This window comes from Anas platyrhynchos, chromosome 2 (genome assembly GCF_047663525.1).
Source record: "Anas platyrhynchos isolate ZD024472 breed Pekin duck chromosome 2, IASCAAS_PekinDuck_T2T, whole genome shotgun sequence".
NCBI lineage: Eukaryota > Metazoa > Chordata > Aves > Anseriformes > Anatidae > Anas > Anas platyrhynchos.
Genome location: NC_092588.1, coordinates 96,565,617 through 96,577,690, shown reverse-complemented (window position 1 = coordinate 96,577,690; position 12,074 = coordinate 96,565,617). Strand labels below are relative to the sequence as shown.

Below are 12,074 nucleotides of genomic sequence, written 5' to 3'. Positions count from 1 at the left end.
TCATGAGCTCTTCTCAGGCCTAACACCTTCCAATACACCAATGTCAATCACTGTGGCTTCACAATAACTATTTTGAAACTATCGTACTCTCTTCATTGCTAAGTAAAATATGCATATAAGCAGAAGGTGAACTGGGAATACTGTGCAACTGAGTATAAATAAATGCTTCCATGCATATACAAAAAGCAACCTTAAGGTACATATTTTTTGTAGTGTTTTCCATGGTATTTTTTTTGGTATTTGGAATAGTTTCAGTACACTGAAAGACAACAAGCTTGCATTATACTAGAGTGAGGTGATTTTTTTGCTTTGTTTTGGTTTTGTATTTTGTCTTTAATAATACACTCCTGTTCTTTTTAAACACTGATTTTCTTGCTGGTAAGAGATAAGAAAGGGAGGAAAATGGTAGAGCAGATCAAGTGTTTGGTGGTTTCAGAATGTGTATCGTAGGGTGCTTGAATGGGCAGATCCCACCTAGGAAGCAAGTACTGTACTCTTTGGCTGCAGTGCCTTGGCCAATGGGCAATTCATTTTTCTGCCTTCCTTTTCCTTGCTGCCCTTTATCATCTCAGGGAGCAAGCCATCTGAGGTACACATCATCTTCTCCACTAGAACTCTTCAATTTAATATATGTTTTAAGAGAAACAGATTGGGAAAAAGTTAGCATCAAGTTAACCAAAAGCAGAGCTGTGTGTTTACAAGTATGCAGTACACGACAGGTTTTTAAGGCTCATGCCCACATTTCTCCCATTCCCAACAACAGCAAACATGCAGATTTGTGTGTATGCATATGAAGAAGGGATGCATCTCTCCCATCTTCATCTCTTGTCATCATATCCATATTTGCCACGTCAGAAAGGCAAGGGGTGAGCTCCTTCCTTAATCCTCATTCCTCCTTTTCCCTCCAAATGAGGAGTTAAGTTGCTGTTAGCCTTCTCCCATTCAGCCTCAATTTCCCTCTTCTCTCTTCCCACAAAGTGGCATGAGGAAATTGGCCAACAACCCGGCTGGCCCTCAACGGCTGGCTAAGAAGAGGGGCACCCCACACAAATCAGCACTCCTTTTCCTTGTCCTCTATAAATCTTATATAACAAAGGTAAAATGAAGGTTCCAGGACAATAAGCTTGCATTTTAGATAAGGCATACGTTTCGGCTGGAGAGTCACTTTAAGGCCTTTTGTAAATTAAAAACAATCATTTTGCTATTATTTTGCTGCTGCTTGAAAGGAGACTGAAAACTATTAGATCCTTTTCATCCCCACCGTACTTGGTAGCAATGAGCTGTTGTTCATCATGACTAACATGCATCTTTCTCTGAACACAGTGTGCACAGTGTCTCTCATTTGTTATATAAGAGGGAAAAAAAGTAAAACATTCTTCACTCCAGAAGGCAAGAGATTTGTATCTGCACAGATATGCTTATTAAAAAATTCTAGCAAATGAAAATGGAAAAGCACAGTGGCTCTGGAAAGCAAACTACAAAGTACTAAATACTGGGCACCCACCACAGTGGGGTTAACTAGAAGTGAAACTGCACTGCACAAAGAAAGTAGGATCCTATTTCAGTAAAACATTTTCAGCATGAATTCAGATTTTCTCCTCTTCAATAGAGCTTCATAATGTTCTTGGTCCCCGGATACATTAGGGTCTAAACACACTATTAAATACTTGCAAGCTTTCCTTCACTCTGAATACTATTTACAGAAATAATTATTCTAAACAGGTAGCATTCTGTAAGATTTCAGTACATTATGGGTAAGTAGTTAAATTTTAAAGAGGTTGCTTTTTAATATTAATGCAAGTGCCACAAAAAAAAACAATCTCAGGGAAGTCCAGAACATAAAATGCAGCACTTGTATAACTTGAGCTCTTCCTCCTGTGCCCCCCTCCAAATTACCTACATGAAAGTTTAATTCATAAATTTTATTTTATTAATTTCTGTACACTGCCTCCAATCAGTCTCATCCTTGTGGCCACTGCAATAGAAATGACCAGGGAAACAGGGCAACCCATGAGAAGCCCACAAGGAACAGCAAAGACTCCCCTGCTCAAGTTCCAAAATCTGCACTTGCTGCAGCCATTCAGCATGATCATACTACAAATACATAGCACTGACTGTAAAAATTTGAGAAGACTTTCTGCCAATAGATAACAACATTACCACAATTTTACAGCTGAACAAACTAAGGCACAAAAGTGTTAAGTGGGTCACACAAGCAGTGAATGTATCATTTAAGCAGCTGTTTAAAAAGAAAAAGCAAATCCAAAAACGTGGCAGAACACATCAAAAATTATAAGCAGTAACACAGGAAAAGGGTTACACCCCTTATAAAAACACCTTATACTGCATATGTACTCACAGAAACGTGCGCATATAAACAAACATAATGCAGAGACAGACAGACACACAGAAGTACACGTGTATATATACACACATACATATGTACGTGTCCTGTCTCTCCCTATAGATGTACATAGGAGCACACATGCACAGGCACTTACTTGATCAATTTCCATCAACTTGGGGAAGGCACCTGGCCATTCGATCGCCACCTTCACTATATCAGCAGGAGGGGGCATTGCGACGCTGCTGTTCTTCGGAGCCAGTACAACTGGACACTAAATACTGCAGAGAGCCTCTCTCATTCACACCTGCAGGGAAAAGGGAAAAAAAAAAGAAAAGACACAGCAGCTCAGACAGAACTCTACCACTGCTGCTTCATTTCCTACATTTTGCCTGGCTGGGCAGGTGCATGAAAACATCTGTGTATACGGATGTGCAAGAGCACAAGAATCACACATATTACAAAAGCAAACAGAGGACACAATGCCAGGACACACTGCACAGCCAGACAGCCTGTTCAAAAGATGGCTGAAGCACTGAAATGTACGGTGAATAATAGGCATGCATTAAATTTAAATAGACAAACTATTTTTAAATATTATTAAATATGCTATTGGGGTAAAGCGACAAACTAGAGGAAGCTCCTATTACGGTGTCACTCCTTGAGTCCCAGGGAACGTGATCGCATCGGTTACAGCTCGTGCTCCAGAAGAAGAGATTGCCCAGGAAGTTATGGCCAGGAAACACTGTTTCTTTTAACTATAGCAGTGATCTTCTGAGTGTTCACAAATAGATCACTGCACTATAGCAACCAGGATGTCAGGAAGAAGGCAGAACACAGCATTTTCCACATATACATACACACACACACATCCTCACCTAAGTAAGTCAAAGATACCGTAATATAAATACCTCTTTATGGTAAATCTCAGACAAGAATATACAAGGATACAGTATACATCAATAATGATACCAGACAGCTACATAAAACATTCACAGTTCTGCAAGAACATGAATGTCAACACGATCGTATGTCAAATAGCACAGGCTGTGAATTTTGGAGAATAGGAAAGCAGAACAGGCAAATCCTCAGGCTTTGCAGAATTTAAGTTCTGTCTCTTTTTGGCTCACTGAAGTTTGTAACCTTGCAACAACAATATGTATTTTGCAGAGAGGAGCAGTGCATCTCTGAGCTTGCAAGCAAACCTTCCTTACCCCTCTCCCAGCTCAGCAGCAGGACCGCCACTGAATTAGCAAAGCTCTGCAATTGTCAGGCACAGCACCTTGTGCAGACAGCAACATGCTCACTTGCTTTGCAGAGCCCTCCATTTAGACTGTGGCATTTCCCACACCTTCTCCTGAGACCTAACTGAGCACTACCACATTGGGCAAAATGAAAGAAACGGCAGAAATCCCCAGAGGTGCAGCCCCCTTCTTCTTAGAAGAAAAGAAAAGGAAGTGGTGAAAGCATGGACACGTTCTCGTATATACACCCTTCAGAAGAGCTAAGGCAAGGGATAAGTTGACAGAACATACCAGACAGACATCCAAAAGCCACAAACAAGTACAGGAAATGAAACAAAAAAAGTCTCTAACCACCTTCCACTGCTGCTTCATCTTAACCCAGACTAACCATGAACTCTTCTCCAACTACAGCAGAAACAAACTTGGAGCAGCCTGAGCAAAACCATGAAACCATGCTTTCATCTAGAAATTTTGTACCTCCATCTTCCACTGCTTACAAGCTGGCCCTGCCTTCATGCATATGGCTCTATCTAACCCCCAACATGTGTCTTCTGGTCTAGTCTGCAGAGGCCCAGCCCTCCTCAACCTCCAGCCCTGCTACATTCTATGTGGAGCTCTCAACAGATATATGTATATATATATATATATATATTTGTAAAATTATGAACTTCAATGCTGCAGCAATTTATTTTCAACAATGGCAGCTCTGATGCTGACAACATCACACATCATCACAAAGCAAAGTGCAAGGCAATAAATAAGATAATGGATGGTCTCTAAATAAGACTATATTGCAGGAAACGCCTTGAAAGGCAGAACAACCTCATCAAGAAACACAGTGACAATGTCTGCATTGGTACACGCACAGAAGCTCCTGCTAGATATTAAAGGGACCGGGATTAAACACAATTAAAGCAATTGACTGGCTTGCTGGTGATTAAGAATGGTCAGGTATTCACTGCTGATTGCAGCTTCTCCATTAGAGCCCAAATAATACAAAGCCCCCATCACCTCTCCCCTAACATCCCTTGCTCCCACTGTTTGCATCTTGTGTGAGTGCTCCCCTGGCTGTGTAGCATGCTGACTCAATTCATCCTAACTAGCAAAATAACAGTAATTATAATTTTGGTTGCCTGCTTTTTGCCATGTTTTCCAGTCAAACAGCTTCCCAGGGATGGCCCAACTTGGCAGGGAAGAAGCAAGACCTGTGCAGTGAGCAGTGAGCTGTTAATCCACTTCTACAGTAAAATGAAACTGAGACCTTCGCGCCTTTTTGCTGACACGCTTACAATGACGGCATTTCCCACCTCCACAGCAGAAAAGTCCTCGGTAGTTTCAGTCTGGTGGTTTGGTGTTAAACTGTCTGCAATGATTCAGCCGAGCTGGCTGCCAAGGTACCTGAGAGACCTCTCCCTGCATGTCCTGGAAAACACGGGGTTCCCTGGCAGGAAAGACACTGGACATTCCCCCTAGGGGGTTAGCTAACATAAAGCTCGCTGTAAATGCTGGAAGAAATGCTTTGATTCACAACTACTAGCCATGACTGTGAAAGCAAAACAACAGCACACAACAATACATTTGCAGAAAACTTCCACACTCACATGCAAATGTGGGCACTAGCCCTCATTTTCCTCTACCGAGTTGTGGTCCATCTTAACAAGTCCTGCAGAAAGGAGGCAAATGGTTTAAGAAACAACAGTCGAGAAAAGCAGACTGTAAGTTAATCACATTCAGCTATGGAAAATGATCATTTGCATTCCAAAGCATGGTGCTAGAGAACTCTGTCACAACGTTCGGAAGGCAATTTCAGTGTGTCTAGTTTTTAATGCAGGCTAGCACTAAAAATCCCCTACATAATTATAATTAATATATGCATGCTTATACAGTTACAAAAGACAAAGCAAAGCGATAGATCTTTAACCAATACAAATGGAGGTAATTCAACTTCTCCCACTAGGAGAAGGCCACCTCAGAAGCATCTGTGTACTCTGAATGCTGAAAAGCATATACAGAATTGTCACTACAAACTTCTTTCCTTTCTGTTTCTTGGTGGATGTCCTAGTCACATGTGCTCAGACTTTTTTCCTAGCTATTAGTCTTACAATTTCCACACAGAATCTGAAAGGTAATAGAATCTGAAAGGTAATGTGGTTTTGTTCTACCTATGTGTCAATGCCAGAAACATACATGTATATACATATATATATATATTTTTTTTAAGTCAAAATAGATATTCATTTGTCATCACAAAATTATGATTGCAAAGAAAATTCTGCAACCTACAGTGCAGAAAATTATGAATTACCTACTACTTATTCCACTGCTATACTGTGTTAGGCACTGCCCAATACAAAAAGGAAGGCACAGTCCCTGGTGACAATTTTTTTTACTAAACTGGAATCAATTCACATGACATGAATGAAGAACCAGAACCAAGTTCAACTGCGTTTTGTTATGCAGCCGTCAAACAACAAAAGGACAAGGGCATCACTGAAGGGTTAGTTACGTATTTTTCTCGAGTACAATTCCCTTCTCTCTCCAAGTGGGATCTGAGAAGCATTGCTCATTTTTACAACATTCATCTTCAAGTTAAAACCTAAAGGCAATACAATGTATGTGTGCATACAACTGTATGCGGTAGAGGAGAGGTCTGAGGGAAAAGAGGGCACCTATCATTCGCCTCAGTGCATGCATGCAGCTGTAACCTGGAAGAGGTTTAAGCAACTTCCACACTCAGCAGCACACTATTTTATAATTTCAAGGAGGAGAAAAAAAAACAAAAAACAAACAAAAAAGAAACACCACAACCAAAAGATCCGTACTGCTTTACCATGCCTTCTTACACAAATATATTTTTCATAACTATGACAGATTAGTCCTTTAAAGTGCAAATTCTGCAAGTTATTATTACCAGCTACAGTATATTCCTGCATCTCAACTACATTCTGCAGTACTTCCAGTTGTTTACTAAGTCAAAGTAGTAAACACTCATGTTGGAAATCAAGGCATGTTAAATTTAATGCAAAAAAATGCATCAGCACACACACGCCAGCTCTCACTTTACCTACCCGGGTCTGAAGGATTAATTCACTACACATGTCAATAAAACTTATTTACCTTTCCCCGTCTATCTATGCCTTGCATGTGGAGACCAGGATTTTATTCGAGTATGAAATTAGCTTTCTCAGAAGAACATGCTTTGTCTTAAACTTGCTTTGCCATTTCCCTGGCACATCCCATACAAGGATCCAAGTGCTTTAATACTTACAGCTATTGGAGTACGTCTCCAAAGAAACAAACTGTATTCTTACTCTATGGACATGAGAAAAAATGAAGGCTACGAGGAGTTACGTGACTAGAAGTTTTAGTCGTGTGTGAAAATAGCAGCCTACAACAGCTCATTTCTTCTTTTACAGAAAAGAAAAAATGCGACATTCAAACACGGAGCCAGGTCACTTGATGAACAGCAGAAGTAGGGAAGCAGATGATTTAAAAACAACTAGAGGAACACCACATGCATTCGGGAATGTAATAAAATGAAGCATGTGTTTCTCCTCTCAGATAAAAGGTAGCATCTGGAGGGATGACCCGAAGCCTGCCCTCCCCGCCGGCAGGCAGGTTGCCCCACACTGCTCCCTCTGTGCCGTGAGGCAGCTCCACGGAGGCGGCTGATGGCCGAATGCTGCCTGGCCGTGTCCGAACCCACTGCACAGAAACCCAGCACTCGCGCTCCTCCCAGGCCTTTACATAACCGTGTCCTGTCAGACCTCGTCAGCCTCCTCCGCTGCGCTCCGGCAGCCCCACCCAACAGGAACCAAGTGGCAAGCTCTTTCAAAAGGTCCCCCAGGGACCACGTCTGATTAACCATTTTAGAAAGGTAATCCAGCACTAAATTAATACCCCCAAGAGAGTTATTTTTGGAGTTAGCCTGCATGACTGAGCAGCCGAGCCTAAGGAGCTCTAAATACACTCTGCCATTTCTGCAAGGACTGAAAACAAGGCACAGGAGCCAGGGGGCTGGATGTGCACTTCATATACATAAAAAAGCTTTCATGCTGGCTTCTTGTCTGTTACAGGCTCAGCGTTATCCACCTCAAACTAGACAGAAGTCACAAAGGCCCAGCAGACCCACATCAAAAAAAAAATCCCCAGATGCTGTGCCACAAATGGAAAAGAAAGCTCTACAGGAGCCATGAGCTATATTCAGCCCAGAAAGCCAGCCGTACCCTGGGCTGCATTAGAAGCGTGGCCAGCAGTCGAGGGAGGTGATTGTCCCCTTCTGCTCCACTTTTGTGAGACCCCACCTGCTGTACTGGGTTCAGCTCTGGGGCCCCCAGCGTAAGGACATAGGCATGCTGGAGCACAGCCAGAGGCGGGTCATACAGATGATCAGGGGCTGCAGTACCTCTCCTATGAAGATAGGCTGAGGGAGTTGGGGTTGCTCTACCTACGGAAGAAAAAGCTCCAGGGAGACCTTTCAGCAACTTCCCAGTACTTAAAGGAGGCCAACAGGAAAGATGGGGAGAGACTTTTCATCAGGGAGTGTAGTTATAGGACAAGGGAGAATGGCTGTAAACAAGTGTAAATTTAGACTACATATTAGGACAAAATCCTTTACTCTGAAGGGTGGTGAGGCACTGGCACAGGTTGCCCAGAGAAGCTGTGGATGACCCATCCCTAGAGGTGTTCAAGGCCAGGTTGGACTGGACTTTAGGCAACCTGGTCTAGTGGGCATCATCCCTGCCCATGGCTGGGGGAGCTGGAACTGACTGGTCTTTATGGTCCCTTCCAGCCCAAGCCATTCTGTGATTCTACTTGGAATACAGGCAAGCAGGCTGTCTGGTTTTGCTTCTAGAGACCATATTGAAACATGCTAGAAAAATGTGGGTACTTATTTAATTTGAACTCCCCTGCTTCTTGGAATACCATGCTCCTTCTACCAAGGAAATCTGAGTTACACACCTATAATTTAGGAAATTGAGAAGAACTAAAAACTTGGTTGTGATTATTCAGGGAATATGAACTATTCTAGCAGTTTAATTAACACTCATATACCATCCAGTCAGCTAAAGATACTGTTTACTAAAGATGTTAATATCTAAACTCTTCAAGCTAGAGATCAGAAAAGTACCAAACCACTCACTCAAATATTCAAAAAGCTATTCCAAGGGGAAAAAACAGTTACAACATGACAGTCAAAGAAGTTATATTTAGCTTCACAAGAAGTTTGATTTTTCAAATGTGTTGAGAACCTATCTAGCATATCAAATCAGAACAGGTATTAAGCAAACAAAACCAAATACTAACCTGCACGAAGTGTTAGAATTAATCTAAACTTCTCACAGTTTATCAGGGCTTGCTGCTTAATTTGCAGATGTTTCTTGTCATTGGGTTCTAACTCCATATGTTTGTAAACTAAAGCAAGCAACAACAACAATAATAAAAAAAAAATCAAGAATTCCATCTGAATAAAATTTACTTTTCCTACCTCTCAATGTAGTCTCACATAACCTGAGAAATAAAAGCAATGGGGGAAAAGATTAAATCTCAACTCCACCCAGTGCTGCTGCTCTTACCGGTAGGAAAAAAATCAGCAATAAGAAAGCTATGGAGGAAAAGAAAAAAGGGAGTTGGTATCATGAAATTAACTAAAATAAAGCAAAGTAAATATAATGACTCCAAAGAACAGGTACAATTTCTTGTGGAGTTCGCAATGTTTCACCTAAGAACACTCCGAAGGAGTTCATTGTAATTGGAAATAGAATAAGTTTATTACAGGTTGGCTGAAAATGCATCAAAGAGGTTCAAGAGAGAAAGTTCATCAAGAGTTCTGTGACCCAGGAAATCAGTTTTGAATTGGATTCAACTAAGAGTAAAGAAAGAACAAAAGGTCACAGTCTTCCTTTCTATCACCAACATGATCTGGCTATGGTACTTGGGATTTTCCTGGCATTTTGATAAATCAGAGGGTTAGAAAGAGCACACAAAAGAGCATCTTCAGTCAAGATGATGATACTTGATTGCTTCATTTCAGTAGAGACTGAATCTAGGCAGAGATGACTGGCTATATGCCAAAGAAAGCAGCAGATACAAGAAGATAAACTCAAGGTTGGGAGACGTTCTAAACCATGCTAGATGCAAGATCAAGAAATAGTAGCATGTAACAAACTGCGTGTGCTTTTTTTAAACCTTATTGATGCTTATGACATATGGAAGAACTACTGGTATAGTCAGGAAGTTAGCAGTCAAATGGAGGAAGAGAGGACATATGCATGAATACTAAAGGAAATAACCAAGTTAGCTGACAGTACACAGACAGGATGTCAAAGGCTGAAACAAACAATTATTTTCTAAAGAAATCATTCTGCAAAGAAAAGTAGATTGGAAAAGAGATGCACACTGATACTCCACAGTAAGTCAACTGAGCCAGATGCTTATCATCATGCTCACAAGAAATAAGAGAAGCAGCAAGCAAAATACCACTTATCATTATGAGTCTGATACGGTAACAAGTTTAAGAATCCAGCCTTCTGCTTAGGGCACTGATACTGCACTTCAAAGATGACAAAAAGAAAAAGAAAAAACACATTTGTCAATCTTGCAGCAGGAAGCAGTTCTGTCTACACAGGTATTCCTACCAGTGCTGTTTCATTCATAACTACTGAAATAAATGCATCAAAACAGCTAACAGTCAGACACACACACACACACAAGAAGTCCATATGTTCCTGACTTAAGACCACTATACAATTCCTAATTCTATCCCTGTCTAGCAAGGCACCTTGCTCTCTGCTCTTAACACAAATATTTGCAAAGAACAACTTGCCCCTATCACTTACAGACTTTCCAGTGCCCGCACTCCGAAGGACATTTAGCAAAACAATGAAACTGCACATGGGAAGTAAAATAAATAAATAAATAAATAAATAAATAAATAAATAAAAATAAATAAAAAGACACTTAATATTGGAGACCTTGTCTATACCTAAAACTTGTAGAATAACTTGAATTGTGCATTAGAGAGACCATCTCCAACAGATATTTGTTGTTGAGACTACTCTGGCATTTTAATGGACATTAGCAAGCCCACTTTGGAAACAGGAATACAGAGATGCTAAGGAAGGAAATGTCAACACAGTCGCATCCCAAAACAACTACAGGGCAAGCTCCAGGTTCATCCAAGCAGAATGCAGATTGTGATTTGTCGGGAAGCTAGAGACCATTCAGAAGCAATGTGACGACAAGGTAACAGCCGTGCCAGCACTCTGCTCACCCAGTACACTTCCAGAGGTGATGAACCCTGTGTGCATCTTGGTGAACTGCCTTAAGCATGACATTTGGTAATGGGAGATTCGAGTGTTTTAACAGGAGACTATCCCTTGCTCATTTGTCCGTTACAAAACCACAAGTAACAGTGACCCTGCTTGAGCAGGATGGTTGGCCAAGATGACTTCCATTAGCCCTTTCCAGCCTCAACCTTTCTGTGATTCTATTCGGTACATTGATGTAATGACCCCAAGTACTCGAAGTCGTAGCCTGCCCATCCGTGTTCAAATGTTATGCCTTTTCTGCACTCAGATGCGTACACAATGAGCAAAAAGGGCAGCCCTTTTAGCAGGCTGCCTTCCATGTCATAGCAATGTTCTCTAAATATAATAAAAATGGCTGTCAATTTTAACTTCGGAACAACAATCTCTCTAACTCTTACCAGCCAGCAATTCAAGAGCACTCATTCAAATAATCCCAGTCTTCCATAACTTGAACTAAGATCTTAAAGATCAAGATGAAACTATTTCTGACAGGAAAACTACTGTAAATTGCTTTTGTGTTATAGTCCAATACATCACATTCAAGCACTCAATATAGTCTGCGGTCACCCCCTTTTATTGTGCATTATTTTCCATGCTAAAACCCACATGGCACAGGGAAGGAGGAAGGAATGATGCAAACATCATCCATTGACTGATTTCAGTCGTGAGCTCCAGCGATTCAAGCTATTTAAGCAGTGGACACCAGTTGAGAAGATTACTGTCTCTCCTTTCTCATGGGGACAGTAGAACATGTGATGTGTTCACTCCCAGATTAAAACCCACATATGAATTTAAAAACCCACTGAATCTAATTTATGCTAACATGCCAGCCTATGATAAAAAAAAAAGGGGGGGAGGGGGAGGGGAAAGGGCAACAATTCAGCCACTACTGAAACCAAAGGCAGCTGTTAATTTAAACCAAAGGCAGCTGTTAATCAGTCCTCTGTGTAACTATCTGAAAAAAAAAGCGGCAATAATTTTACAGTCAGAATCACCATCTTGAACATAACTCATTAAAAATATTAGCCAATTTACTTCACTGCTCAGGTAAGAAGCCATCATCAATTAAAAAGCCACATTTGTAGGATATATGATCTGCTTTGCTAGGTATCTGACTTCTATCTCATAAGTAACTATAATTACAAAGGTTCTCTAAGACTCCCCAAATGGCTTTGG

The 12,074-nt window shown here is 41.0% G+C and overlaps 1 protein-coding gene across 6 annotated transcripts in view; it reads right to left on the bottom strand.

Moving 5' to 3' along the window:
* ELMO1 (engulfment and cell motility 1) overlaps positions 1 to 12,074 on the bottom strand; it is a 310,601-nt gene that overhangs the window by 261,002 nt on the left and 37,525 nt on the right. For 4 of the 6 annotated variants that reach the window (XM_027451441.3, XM_027451439.3, XM_038174981.2 and 1 more), the window contains one exon: positions 2,502 to 2,651. In XM_027451441.3, the coding sequence (XP_027307242.1) occupies positions 2,502 to 2,579 (78 nt within the window). In that variant the 5' untranslated portion in view covers positions 2,580 to 2,651. Of the gene's footprint in view, positions 1 to 2,501; positions 2,652 to 2,994; positions 3,018 to 5,189; positions 5,252 to 12,074 lie in introns of those variants that run through there. The other 2 variants (XM_027451440.3, XM_072033259.1) reach the window with 2 other exon arrangements.